General features: G+C 40.7%; 2 protein-coding genes across 12 annotated transcripts in view; one reads left to right on the top strand and one right to left on the bottom strand.

Annotated features, from left to right (window-relative positions):
• The window catches only part of LOC120506366 (rap1 GTPase-activating protein 1-like), a 48,064-nt gene extending 41,738 nt beyond the window's left edge, over nt 1–6,326 (top strand). For 6 of the 10 annotated variants that reach the window (XM_039717841.1, XM_039717840.1, XM_039717833.1 and 3 more), the window contains 4 exons: nt 11–137; nt 226–328; nt 3,383–3,468; nt 3,625–6,326. In XM_039717841.1, coding sequence (XP_039573775.1) covers nt 11–137; nt 226–328; nt 3,383–3,468; nt 3,625–3,648 — 340 coding nt within the window. In that variant the 3' untranslated portion in view covers nt 3,649–6,326. Of the gene's footprint in view, nt 1–10; nt 138–225; nt 329–3,382; nt 3,469–3,624 lie in introns of those variants that run through there. The other 4 variants (XM_039717836.1, XM_039717835.1, XM_039717834.1 and 1 more) reach the window with 4 other exon arrangements.
• A 140-nt stretch (nt 6,327–6,466) lies between these two features.
• Nucleotides 6,467–13,955, bottom strand: GSTK1 (glutathione S-transferase kappa 1). 2 transcript variants are annotated; one of them, XM_039717847.1, is made up of 8 exons: nt 13,795–13,955; nt 13,126–13,207; nt 12,247–12,375; nt 11,808–11,908; nt 11,369–11,404; nt 8,635–8,751; nt 8,054–8,147; nt 6,467–6,766 (listed from the first exon to the last, which is right to left on the bottom strand). In XM_039717847.1, exons 1-8 carry the CDS (start codon nt 13,858–13,860, stop codon nt 6,726–6,728), a joined length of 666 nt encoding a protein of 221 aa, XP_039573781.1. In that variant the 5' UTR covers nt 13,861–13,955; the 3' UTR covers nt 6,467–6,725. The 2 variants fall into 2 exon arrangements, with proteins under 2 accessions (XP_039573781.1, XP_039573782.1); XM_039717848.1 differs by lacking the exon at nt 11,369–11,404.

Raw genomic sequence — 13,955 nt, 5'->3', positions numbered from 1 at the left:
CATTTCACAGAATGCTCAGGAGTCAGACTTCAGGATACTGTGTGATGCAGCCACTCTCACATTCATCATCCAGTGTAAGCAGTTGTTGTAGTGGATTGAGGGAAAATGGAACATCTGAGGAAGAGGAGAATGACAGGGTGGGTGTATGATCTCTAATAAACAGAGGCTACCCTCCCTGATTTTACCAGGTGCATTATTAAAACACATCTTCTTTGCCCTCTCCAGGAGCTGACGTGCTCACTTAAGGGCCCTCCAAAACAGGATTCAATGGTTCAGAGTATGTGGCTGGATGACAGTGACTGCACACCCAGTACTTCTAGCTCACCAGGTAAAAAAGAAAGAAAAATAAGAAAACCCTCTACTTACGCTTCTATAAGTGTTTGAGAGGTTGAGCCAAATCTTTTGTATGCTCTACTTAATATTTTAGAAGGACAGGTAGATGATAGCCCAGGAAAATGGGGAGAGAAGGTGCCATGCAAAGTTTAATTGGGAAAGAATAAATAGTGCTGTATATACTGCAAAAGGAGTTACAGTACAGTGCAAAGAATTAAAGTGTTCATGTCTTTCTGTGGAGAACTATGGTTGCATTTCTGATTGCAACAACTAGATAGTTTGGATATGGGATTAGTGGAGCTGCTTCCTGAACAAAGCAGTATGCTCCTGAGAAGGTGGGTAGTCAGGAAGCTAACCTACACTGAGACTTTTTTGTCAAGGTTGGGCTCTTAGTCTAGTACTTGATTAAAGCTGACGTAGTTGATTAAACTCAGTTTGGATCCATTCACTGTGCAGAGATGATTATAGTCCTTAGAAGTTCTCTTCAGTCCTGTAGCAGGGACACCTATTGTGTTTCCTGCTGTAGAGCTGGATCACCTGCCCTCATCTCAGACCCTGTTTGCAGTTGCATTTCACTTTTGTTAAAATGAACTGGTTTGGATTGAAGCATTTCTTGTTGAGCATCAGCCTTAGGCTAAAATTAGGGAAAGTTTAAATCAGTTTCAGTCTGTTTCTGATAATGAGGCTGTTTAAGATTTTGGGAAAGTATGATTGAAAAGACTAAACTTTTGAGTTTGGGAAGTCATTAGAAACTGTGAAAGCCAAAACATTTAACATTTGTTGCTGGAAGACTGGAATAGAAACTTGTTGAGGTGGTAAGAGATAGTAGGGATTATGTGTATGGCAAGGAAGAGCGTTGGTTGGAATGAACCATGAAATCTTTATAGGAATTGTGTGGAAAAGGATTGTTTGTAAAGATTACAAGGGTCAGAAGGTGGAATCAACTTACTTTGAGGATAGAGTTAGGTCTCATTCTCCACAGCTGCCATATATGAGATATCAGGAGTGGCTATCAGATAGATCCCTGCATAAAATTGTCTGTATCTTAGCAACAGCATTGGAGATGTAATACTGTCAGATATTCTGCAGAGATCTCTGTTCTGTCAGATACTCCTCTTTTGTTGTGTATGCTGGAGACAGGGATGCTTTCCATTGGCCTCTTCTGCTCTTCACACATAGAAATCTCTGTCTGCTGACCCTTTATTATCTTACAGTATATAAATCATTAATATGCATCACTGAGAATAATTGTTACAGAGAATGCAGTGTAAAGTTCAATGTGATTTTTAGGTTTTACAACCCTGGGGACAGCGAGCAGTATTCTGGTGGTTTAGTTTTGCCCTTTATTGAGTTAGCCAGTAAGTATTCAGCCACAGTTAATGCACTGTGTAGAGTCAGACCAAACTGATTTTTTTTTAAATGGAGAAACCTAAGACAAGCCCACTGTGAGTCTAGATCCTACAATGAATAAATCCAGCATTCCTGACCCATGTACACATTCTTGGCTTCTCCAATTTGCCTCTCAGATTGAGAGAGCAAAGTTACAGGGGAAAAAAAAAAGTCAGCAGTCTGTGGTCATTATGCTCCCAGATCATGACACAGAGAACTGCCTTTGCCAAAATGTTTTCTGAGTTGGCTTTAAAATACCAACATGTCTCATGTGCCAGTGCATGTCACATGAAGCAGAGGTGACTTTCTCCATAGCCTCAAGGGCAGGATAAAAATTCAGCTATAACTCTCCTTAACACTTAGACACTACCAGTTGTGTTAGGTATATTTTTATTTAGTTACTTGGCCTGTTAGTCACTTACTACAAAAAACATATATCATTATTAAATTTTAGCATAGTGGAACTGGGATATATACAAAATAGAGAAGAACTCTCATACTGTAAATTCATGTTGTTTAAAACAACAGTTTAGCAGCATTTGGTAGTGATTCACCAGTTTTGTTTTTAAATCTCAGTTTTAAACTACATAATGGCACTGGGAAAGAGGATAGTCTACTTTGGAAAAAATGCTGAAACAATAGTTGCATCTTATCTGTTTCCTAGAAAATACTGGTGTGATCACATATAAGTAAACAAAAAAAACCAAACAAAAACAAACAAACAAACAAACAAACAAAAAAAAACCACAAAAAACCCCCACCCAAACAAAAAAAAAGTGTTCCTGGGAAAAGCATCTGAGCTTACCATCTTACTGCAGAAATCCCTCATTAGCTTTCTTCACTTTCCTGATTGAATGGTGGTTAGATATGCCATCAGCAGTATTCATCTGCCCATTCTACCCCTTAGCACATTCCACTCTAAACTCTTTAATTCAAACTCTTTCCACTTTTCTCTGATTTAAAGAAAAGATTTAGTATTTTATAATACAGATTTATGTTGTGATGCAGCTATGCATAAACTCCCACAAACTGTACTGGTTGGAAATTACCATATTTTAACCATAAAATGGATAGAATGGAGGATCATGCAAGAGTAAATGTAGAATGGTTTAAGAAGCTGTTATGTTAAAGACATCTTACTAATTTTTTGGAGAATAGTGTATGGTGAATATAAGCTGATTACAGAAAGCAGAAGAATGCTTTTAATTTGTGCATTTTGCAAGCATTTAATCCCTGGTTTTGCCATGGTGCTGATATGTGATGAGAGGCAAATTCCTTAAACCCTGAGGTCATATGTGGGAATCTCAAGGAAGAGGTCAGAGGGAAAAGGAAGAGAAACACTGTGAGAGTGTAAGATTAGAGTCTGCTTCACAAATGTGTATCCTCGAGAATAAAGCATTCAGATTGTCTGGAACCAGTAGCTGATGACTATTTTTTAAATGAAATTAAAGCAGTCACATTCCTCATGTTTTGAGATGGAATGAGAAACAGGTGAGGGTAACACTAGTCAATTTGGGCATAGGTACACTCCTTTCACTCTTACCTGTGGAAGAGCCACAGATCTGTGAAAACCAATTTGGAGTAAAACCAGCTATGTGTGCAGCTCCTGGGATACCCACTTGATTATTTTTGTATTGTTCTGTGCTTGGTTCCCTTCTAGGAAGCAGGTTGCTTCCTTCCAGCAGTGTTGCTGGCTCCACTGGAAAAGGAAAAGGCAGCAAAGCAGAGACTCAGCACCATAATCCAGTAAGTGCTTTAATAAAACGTTTCCTTCTCGCTTGCACAGAGATAAGGATGGGAGAAAAGAGAGAGGCTTGATTTAGGAAGTGTTGCTTGCTGAGGGTTGAAAGGGCAGTAGGAAGGCGCTTGCAGGGGGAGGTTAAAGCAGTGCTTGTTCTGCAGGCCTCCATTTTGTGCTGTGTGTGATGTCAGCGCTGGAGCACTGTTTACTACACGCAGGGTGAGGAGCACAGGTAATGGACATGGGGGGAGGAGAGCCATGGGCCCCTGGCCATCCCTGCCTCTTTGAGACAATGCAACAAGTGCTATACAGCTTCTCTGGAAACAGTTAGTCCTTTACCTTCCTGCCTGAGTGATCTTCCATGGCCAGCAGCTCTGGGCTGTCTGATTTACCTAAGCGCTCCCTTTCCTGGCTGCCTTCTCCCTCTCAGGAAACAGCATGTCCCATTGAGATTCTGTTTTCTACCCTAATCTAGGCACAGGTTTTTTTTCTTTCTCTTCTTGTCTTTGATTGTTCAGTTTCCTTTGCTCAGATACAACCTACCTTTCTCTGTGCCTAACCTCTGCTTTTTCTAATAGTTCCATTACTTTACAGAACCCCTTTTTGTTGCTCATTTTCTGATGTTGTGCCTATCTGTACACTTGCTTATTTGCTTTCAGCCTATCATTGGTGGGACCTACTTGTCCATGCCAGTTTCACAGCTTTTCCAGACATGGGAAGTGGGACTTGATTTCCTGGTGAGGCCTGTAATAAGAGCAAAGGGGAACACAACTTCAGGTTTGTTCCCTAGAATTCATAGTCCAGTTTTGCCTGTGTTGTTGAGAGTCTTTTTGCTCAATGTACCTTTCCTTGCCCAGTATATTCTCTGGCCTGACAGCTAAACAGCTACCTTGAAAGTGGTGGGGATGTGAGGCTCTCAGGAGCCTCACATCGTTTGGTATGTGGCTGAGTAGAACAGGATCACCTTTATGTAATAAAATTCTTGCAGCCATTCCTAAACATTCCTAAATAGCTGCCCTGCCACCTTGTGGCATTCAGAGCAGTCAGGTGAACAGTTCAGCTCCATGTGGTCGTGGCCACTGGTGCCACAGCCGATCAGAGCGGGGAGCTGATACTCACCAGTGAGGCTGCTTCAGTGTGTGCTAGAACAAAGATCAGAACTGAACATGACAGTGCAGCTGCCAGCCACTGTTTACTGGGGTCATCCCCAGAGTGTTTGCCACGAGCTTGTGCTCACGTCATGGTTCTGTAACACAGGAGCAAGTTTGTCTAAATGAGGGGCAGAACTCCCTCAAAGTTCTGCTGCCAAACAGGCAAATTTTGCTCAGAATAGGTACAGGGTCAGAATTGCAACAGTCTGCAAACTCACTGATAAAAAGGCAAAGGCTGTGGTTTTGCATTTACTCTTGGCTATTACAGGCAATAAGCAATGTATCTCAGTAGTACTCAAGTATGATTTTAGTACCTCAGGTTTTGAGCATTTAATTTCCACTGATTTGAAGTAGGTCAAAGATGTTTAAGATAATTTCATGAAATGTATTGCATTCTGTAGGATCCATGTCTTTTGGTCCATCTGCCAAATCAACAACATTCTGCCACAAAGTCATTTTATTTGTCAGTTGATCTGGTTCAAAGAACAAAGTTTCATGAGACCCTGCTTTTCACGGTGAGATTATTTCCAGATGTTCTTTGAATTCTCACCAGCTCCTTACCAGAGTACATTATTTCCACAAAAGGGCATTTTACCCACTTCTGAGATAGCACTGCTGGCTTAAAGTGATGTTTTAGTCATTCCATTTTATCACAACCTCTGAATCAGTTTGATAGCACAGACTGGAGACTAGCAAGTTTCAGGGGAAAAATTGTAAAAAATTTCTGTAACATGGCTTCAAGGGACTCAAAGAAACCTATGGCACCCAAATCCATGGTAGCCTCCTTGTCATTCTAACTCCTCTTATCTCTCACAAAGATTTCCTTCAGTTGCAGGCTGGATTTGCCCAAAGACTAATGGGTGCACTGGTAAAAAGGAGGAAGGACTCTTCCAATCCTAGGGTATTCCTGAAGAGCTGAAAGAAAGAAAAATTGTGGATGGGGGAACCAATGATACTCCCACAACACTTAGAGCTGTAAGAACATGAAGGATACAGATTTTTTTTTTTCTGATGCTTTGTTTTAGGAATTGCTGTTCAAGTGAAAATACACAAATATGCTTTACCTTAAAAAGACAAAAAAGTGAATTCCAGCTGCTGCTGTTTCATTTGGTGATGCATGAGAGAGTGTGGAATCATGCAGAAATCAAACTTCATATAAATCAAATTTCTGTGTGTCATTCCAATTCAGCCACTACAGGGCCAAGCTCAAAGTGTTTCCATGTAGAATTTCTTATTTTAATTGTTTGCATACCTTTCCCTCTGCAGACTACATGCTTGGAAGTCCCCCACAGCCATATCCAAATCACCTTTGGATAGGCAGAATTAGGGCATCCTTGAGGAAGCAAAACAGAGTCTACTTCAGTTACCAGCTGAACCTACAGCAGTGTTCCCCACCATACTCCAACGACATTCCTGTAAAACTTGCATTAGTTAAAAACCCCTACAGGGTTTGGGGTTGGTGCCCACAAATGCACGTGTGTGGTGGTTTCCTCAAATATCAGTCACTGCAGAGCAAGGTGTATCAAATATTGTCCAGGATGGGGACAGCTCCTTTTAAAATACTTGATTGGTTCCCTAGACTCTACTTTGGGCTTGAATTGTGTCCTTTCCAGCTGCCATGATGCAGAGTAAAAGGAAGCATTAATATCTTACCCTGTGCTTCTTATGTCTGTGTAGTACACTGGACTTAAAATAAAAGGAGAATGTGGCCAGCTTCTCTTAGTATTTGTGTGTGTGTGTTTATAAAGGACAAGCAGGAAGATGTGAAAAACCCAGAGATCGCAGTCCAGTGACTATGTAATCCTCATGGTTTTAGGGTAAAGGAAAGAAAACCAACCAGGGAAGGAGAATGTTCACTCTGCAAGAAGTTAAATCTTTAATATTAATCTTTGATCTGTTGAAAGAAAGGAAGCACATTTGTATGGGTAAGCACCTCACCAGGCTGGTAATACTGGCAAACGTTGGTATGTTTTTCAAAATTAGAGATGAGATCAAGCAGTAAAGTTAACTTAAGGATGAGAAAGCCGTCTCTCCATAAAATTGAATACATTAAGATAACCACTGAAGACTGACATATATATTTTCCTTCCTATATGTTTCCCCTGGACTTTTCACAGCTTGGGGCTTGGAACTGGTCCCAGCCATTTTTCACCTGTAAGACAAACCAGCATAAGAGAGATATGTTAAAATGTAATCCATTCAAGTAATTGGCCAGTCATTTTTCTGCAGCAGGATTACTGTTCCCACTCTTGTGAAAGGTAACTACTGGTGATGGAATATGGATTTATATCTTGTTTGGTGTGCTTCAGCCAGCTCCATAAATCTTTCACTGTCTAGTCACAACTGAAACTGTACGGAAGAATTATTTTCCTCCATTACAGATGAGACATTCTGCAGGTCAGGGGTATTCCACATGAAGGAGAAATCAGTTCTTTTTAGGACTCACTTTTTGGGGGAACTGGGGGTTAAAAAAAGGGTACAAGGCTGCAGAGTCAGAGAATCAAAAAGAAAATCTGATTAAGTCCTTGGAGTTGAGACTAGAAACCAGGCCACAATGTTCCAGCCAGTATTAGTGACTGCTGTAGTGGTAGTTGGGTACTCTGCTTCCTCACTCTCATGTTCATCAAGAATATTTTGTAGAATCAGAAACTCATCCAGAAGACTAAAAAGAAAAAACTTCAAAAAATTTCCATTCTGCGTAAGCCTATGACTAATACTGATTTGCATTAATACTTTCTGCTGAATGTTTTCCACAAATGCATGAGCTAATTATGTGCATAACTCTTTCTAGAGACATTCTCTCAAGTGCTAAATCTTGAGATGAATAGTCAAATGCCCTCTAACTCATAAAAACCAGTGACTTTAGTTTTATTATTTATCACTAGCTGCTTCAATCTCTTAAAGAATTTAAAGTGTGTATTCTGTTAATAGAAAAATGAAAAGAAGGATGGTCAATATATGAACAACCTAAACAGCTGTGTAGGTAGACACAAGTTATGGATTGGGGAGCTGTAATAATGTGCTTTTACTAAGAAGGAACAGATATAAAATGAAAATGTTAGAATGACAAAAAAAAAAAAAAAGTACCAGCCATAGTCATAATCTTAGCCAAGGCCTACTGTCCAGTACCAAAAGGTTACATATGAATATTTTGAGAATGGCACATGGACCACAAAGCCTTGAAACACACAAAGAGAGGGTGTGAGAGAGAGAGAGAGAGAGAACTCAAGTTACTTCTGGTCTGGAAAAAGATAATTTGGTAATTTTAAGTGTACTGAGACAGATTTCAGGCAGCAGTTTCATTCCAGAAGAAGGAAGAAATAACCAACATTATTTAACATTTGAAAGCCCTTAAGAATGTTTTACTCAGCTGCATTACGTATTTTGTTCTAAGAGGGTGAAAGCATGAAACCAAAGTGATGAAATGAGGTAGACTCACCTATAACACTGCCTAGCAGCTCTAAACGATCAGAGCCAAAAAAGAGATGAGGTTCCCCATCATAATGTGCCACAACAGCAGGCATCCCAAATGCCTATTGACACCATGGAGATGAAACAGAGAATGTTATAATGGGAGAATTGCTTGCAGTCATATCATCAATCTTTGGGAATAAGTCCCCACAATTTTTAATTTTTTCCCTCCCCTTCTTTTTACCTTCTTCATTCTTAAAGATAAGCCTAATGAAGCCATCTGAAAGTAGGTGACTCTCCAGAGCCTGTGTGCCCCTTTTGAAGGAGCATAAAAAGCAACCTGATTAATCCACAGTTCTATTTCAAGAAGCAATAAATGGTATCTCTCAGTACTGGTCCTGTCCTTGCTGTCCAGCTGGAATGAGTGGGTCAACTTTATTTTCCCAGATGACAGTGAGATAAACTACCAACAACAGTGAGGTGGCTTTCACACACTGGAAAAGAATTAGTGCTTTCTAATCATCACCCTCATTGTTCCCTGCTTCCCTGTATTCTTAAGAGGGAAGGAATGCACAGCTGTAAAGCCCAGTGCCATTGCAAACATCTCACCCCATATTTCAGTGCTTCAGTTGTTGTGTCTTTCAGTCGGTCCTTCACTGTAGGGGATGAAATCATTTCAAGTGCCTTCTGGGAGAGCTCTGCTGAGAGTCCAGCCTGTCGGGCAACCTGTGAAAAGATGATATAATTAAGAATACTCTAAAAGTATATATTCTAATTCCTACCCTGGTCTAATTAATTTAATCTTCAGGATTATTATGTAAGGTCTAGTGACAAATTCAAAATATTCTTGAAGCACTTCTTGCACAACTGTCTTGCTGTATTCCCAACTTATTCATCATTTAACAACTCTCAGATACAAAGTAGAAGAGACATTTTAAATCTTCCAAGCCCCAGATCTGCACTTTTTTTCCCAGGAGTTCCTAAACCGAAGAAAAAAAAAGAATCTTTGATACAACGACTCATCAGATAACTTACAAAAAACCTCAAACTGGTGTTATGGAAAATAAAATCTCTCTGTACAAGCCTACCAAGACTTAAACAGTTTGTGTTACAAATGTGTCCACATGGATCTGTAAGTAACACTGCATGAAAGACACTAAATCACAGAGGTTTAACAGTTACTGGTGTTACTCTGCCACACAGGAATGAGACAAAGTAGCCAAACTTAAATGTCCCATGTTTATCTGGTAACAATAACTTACAAATACTCTTTGAATAAAGTCCTTCAAACAAAAGAAAAAAAAAAGGAAAAAAAAGAGAAGAATTGTAGTATTTCACATGGAGAAGTAATCCTGCACATGTAACTGTTAATGAGTCTTTATTTCAATTTTTTTTTTTTTTTTTTTTTTTTTTTTTTTTTGTTTAGCACCCACATTTTCACGTGTCTTCCCCTACGAACACATCAGGGAAATGAGGAGCTCTTTTGGACTGTGCTTGAACAGGAGGTTAAACAAGTGTACCACTGGATTAGAACAAAATGCTTGGTAGCAACAGTGTTTAGACAGTGATGTAGTATTTGGTCCTCACCATTTCAGGGCAGAAAGAGGATTTAAGTGGACTAGGGAAGAATTCAGATCACACATTGCTGATATAGCAATTTATGTGAAGCTGCTTTTGATTAAATAAAGAAGTAAAAACTACTAAGGCATTATTATCCAGTTTTAAAAGTACCATTTTTCTAACTGCTGTGTAAAATAAATCTAAAAAGACTCAGATGATTGGCTGGGACCTCTCAGCCACCTTTGGATGACAGATTTCCAGAACAGTCTAATACTTGTTGCAGGGGTGAATGAAGACAGGCACAAGCAGACAAGGGGACACCTCCTTCTATGCCTTGATGAAAAAGAGGGATACTCATTGACTGCCAAACTGTGACTAAATTAGAGATTGTTCTGAGTATGAACTTTTTGGCGCTGAATTTCTGCATGTCCTTGCTTTATTGAAATACTGATGAATTCAGAGAAAATGTGACAACGTTCTATATATATTTATGTACTGGGTCTAGCAGGAATGGAGCTACTTTGCTTCACAGCAGCTCCTGTGGTTTTGTGTTTCAGATCTGTGACCAAAACAATGCTGATAACATCCCAATAATTTTAACTCTTGATGAATAGTGCTTGCACAGTGTCAAGGCAGTCTCTGGTTCTCACTCTATCCCCACAGTGAATAAACTGGGGCTTCACCAGAGGCTGGGAGGTGACCTGGACTAACCCAGGAGACAGACCATGCCACATGCCATGCTCAGCAGTAATTCATGAGGAGGGGGTTTAGGCAGGTTAACCTTTTTCTTGGGAACTGGCTGAGCATCAGTCTACGTGTAGGTGGTTCTTTGTTTTCTTTCACTCTGTTTCCACTTCTCTTTTGCTTATTAAGTAATTTTATCTCAATGCACAAGTTTTCTGGCTTTTATTCCTCTTTTCCTCTTCCCCTTTCCTCCTGGGCAGTGGGAGGAAGCAAGTAAGCATCTGTGTGGTGCTTGACTGCCTACCAGAGTAAAAGTACCACTTTAATTATATCTTTAGCTATAAAGATAGTTAATTAATTAAATTATGTCTTTAAATAAAGAATAACTTCAATTATATCCTTCAAATTTTGCTTCTTAAAAAGGCAAAGTGCAAACCTTTGGTAAAAAAGCTACACTAAGATGAAGCTGAAGTGCAAGAACTAGACTTGGAGGGGAACAGCAAGACTGCAAGCTTCAGATTTCAGCTAGGGATGTTGGATAGGAGAGACTAGTCATGGACAACTCCTCTCTTTTCTTCATATTCCAAGAACTTATAAAATAATTAAGAAAGGAGAGACCTTCAAGAGGATCTACTGGTATTGTAACTTACATGCTATTACAGCTTTTACTGTAATAAACAAAATCAAAATGGCAAAAGAAAATATATTAAGAGTATAATTTCCAGGTATATAAAAGGGAAATATAGCACTGAGCTTAATAGAAAACTTGACTCCATCACTCTAAGGAAAGTCACTTTCCCCAAGTGTTGCATTGCACCTGAACATTTCATGTAAGAGCAATGCCTCAATGCATTCTGCAGAAACTATTTATACTTTCATACTGTTAATAAAACAGTATCAACAGGTAACTCATTGTCCAGCCCGGGTATCTTGCCACATAAATTAACAAAAAAAAAGTGTATTCTGGTTCTGAGTATTATGTAAAAATACCCAAAAAAATCCAAACAGAGCTGCAAGGGAATTTAAATCCATTTTTCTTCAAAGTCATCAATAAGAATATCTATCAGAAATGCAGAAGCACCAAGAAAAAGACACTTACAGCCAATATGCTCTCTGGCTGACTGATGTCTTCATGCTGGTAAAAGAATAAAATAAGTAAATCAGTATTTACTGAACAAAAGCATGTCTCTGGATTTAAAAGCAAGTTTTCTAAGAAAACAAAAATAAACCCAATACTAATTGCTGGAGAAATTACCTCAGAAAAGGTCTTAAGCCACCTAATCTAGGAATGTATTAAAGTGTTTTCTGATATGAACCATTGATCAAGCCTGCTGGATCCATCATATATACCTAAAAGAAGGCAAATTAAGCTCATCATAAGCTTGTGGCTTCTGAGCCACTGTGACCTGAAGTTCCTGCTATGACTTTTTATTAAAAGACATTCTCTTCCTCTTGCTGGAATTCCACATTTGAATGATGTGGGACAGGGAAGGTGACAGAAAGGATCAAGAAGTTAGTTGGCTGCATAAAATACTGACCTGTGACCAAAACCGCATCCAGAACTCCCTCGATAAGGGTTCCAGGTACTGTGGGTCTGTCATGTCAACGGCTGTGATAAAGCGCATGGCTGTCAGGCTGCCTGGATCCGTGGGGAGACAGAGGAACACTCAGACAAGGCACAGCATCAGGAGCAGGTGTGGTCTGCATGACTGCTAAGAAGAGGGTGATCTCCCCTGTAACAGTCCTGAGAAACCCACAGTCTGTACAGTAAAGCTCATGTTGATCCACTGTTATCTCCCGTGCTATTCACAGCCATATTTCTCCAGAAATTTCTTTCATGGTTATGAATGCACAGACTTCATACTGCTCATAGGTTAAGGAAAAGGCTGCACACAGGGAATTCATCTTCACCTTTAATGGTAGGGAGAACTGGAACCAGAAGTGCTAGGGATGAGAAATACCAGCTAAGACTCTTACTTGTGCCCATGATGTGCTGGACGGCATCTGGTGACATGCATACAGGCACCTGGTAGTACTTCGCCATCCTTTTCATATCCTTCAGCAGGTATTCCCCTCGCTTTGGTAACATTGCTGGTGGCTTGTTACCTTTTAGGAAAAAGTTCTGTTGAGGTTTATAGCTGTGTTATAGTACCACTGAAGAACACTGGACAAATTATGCCTCATACATACATATAGCTAAGGAAGAGTATAATTTTGTAGTATAATTTCATATTGGTTTACTGAAACATACTTAGCTTTTCCAAAGATAATGCTATGATTTAAACATGGTTTATTTCAGTTTTACACACATCAAACCTTTAGGGTAGCTGAATCAGTTTTAAACCAAGGTACAAATGTCCTAGCAGGGATTTATGTTGATTCAGACAGATGACTTTTCAGCTAGACAACTCCTAATGCATGGGTAAACTGACGTAAAGACTTGTTAATTCATGATTTATGCGTTGTAAGTCTTGGTGATCTAATTAAGGCCATAAGTACTGTTTCAGGACATACTTGTATCCTTCCTGCATATTACAAAGTGCAAGTGTTGCACAAATTAATTCTGGTTTAAAAGCTAACTCTAAGAAAACACTCCATGTCAAGTTATTACTTATTTTATTGTGTTTTAGAACAGATGGAGTTTGGCACAGACTGTCTGTGTAGTTGCAATGGTGTGAAATTCCTTATGATTAATTTCTCAATCCCTTTGGGACTCCACAATCCTGTAGTTAATCTGTTACTGGTGCCACAACTTAGTTCAGAGCTGGCTCTGCACATATGCGGGGCCTGCACACTAAGTGCTCTGCTAATGAAGAAGGTATCTCCCTGCAGAGCTCATCTCCCTGTACTCCATACCTGTTTGTTGCATTATGCCACCAAGGAAAGCTGGACGGAAGCGCAGGTCAATATTCCAGATGTGCTGGTACCGGCAGAGAGCCTGCAACGTGAAAGAGTAGTGAAGGATTCACAGTCAAAGATGTCTGTAGAGCTGTGTGCAGCTAAGGCAGTAAATACTACAAATAAATCCTTTCCTATTGTATTAGGGCTAGTCCTAAAGCCTTTCCTGGATGATGTCAGGGAACTCTGATCTCAGAAAAACTGAGGGGTCCCTATTTGTGTCACAACTATCCAAGGATAAGCAGCAGTAATTATGGGAAAGGTCAGGCTCATGTCATGATCAGGACACCTGCATTTTCTAAATATGAAAGCTACCCCCGAAGCAAAATATTCAGCACTAACTCCTGCACTGCCGTTTGGCTCGGACACGCTTCCCTGGTGTCCCTGGATTTCAACACGCGAAGGAGAAGCCCAGGCACCCCTCAGAGGTGAGAGAAAAATTAACTTCAGAGGGCAAAGGGCGCTGCCTGCAGCCAGCCCTTTGCGCTCCGAAGCAAGGAGCTTCGGCGAGCTGCCCTTGAGCGGCCCTTCCGAGGGGGAGGCGGTGGCGGGACCGGCCGGGCGCCAGCGCCGTTCCGGCACCGCGGAGACCCGGCAAGGGCCTCCCTCCCCGTGCCGACCCCTCACCTCGAACGCCAGCCAGGAGTACGGGGAGATCACATCGTAAAACAGCTCCACGAGCGTCCGGCCCATCCTGGCCCCGCGCCGCGCCGCCGCTCCGCAGCGTTCCGCGGCCGCAGCACCGCCCCGGGCAGGGAGGAAGGGAGCGGCAGCGGGGCGGCCCTTCC

This window comes from Passer montanus, unplaced genomic scaffold, assembly GCF_014805655.1.
Source record: "Passer montanus isolate IOZ18808 unplaced genomic scaffold, ASM1480565v1 scaffold39, whole genome shotgun sequence".
NCBI classification, from domain to species: domain Eukaryota; kingdom Metazoa; phylum Chordata; class Aves; order Passeriformes; family Passeridae; genus Passer; species Passer montanus.
This window is presented reverse-complemented; position numbering and strand designations above follow the sequence as displayed.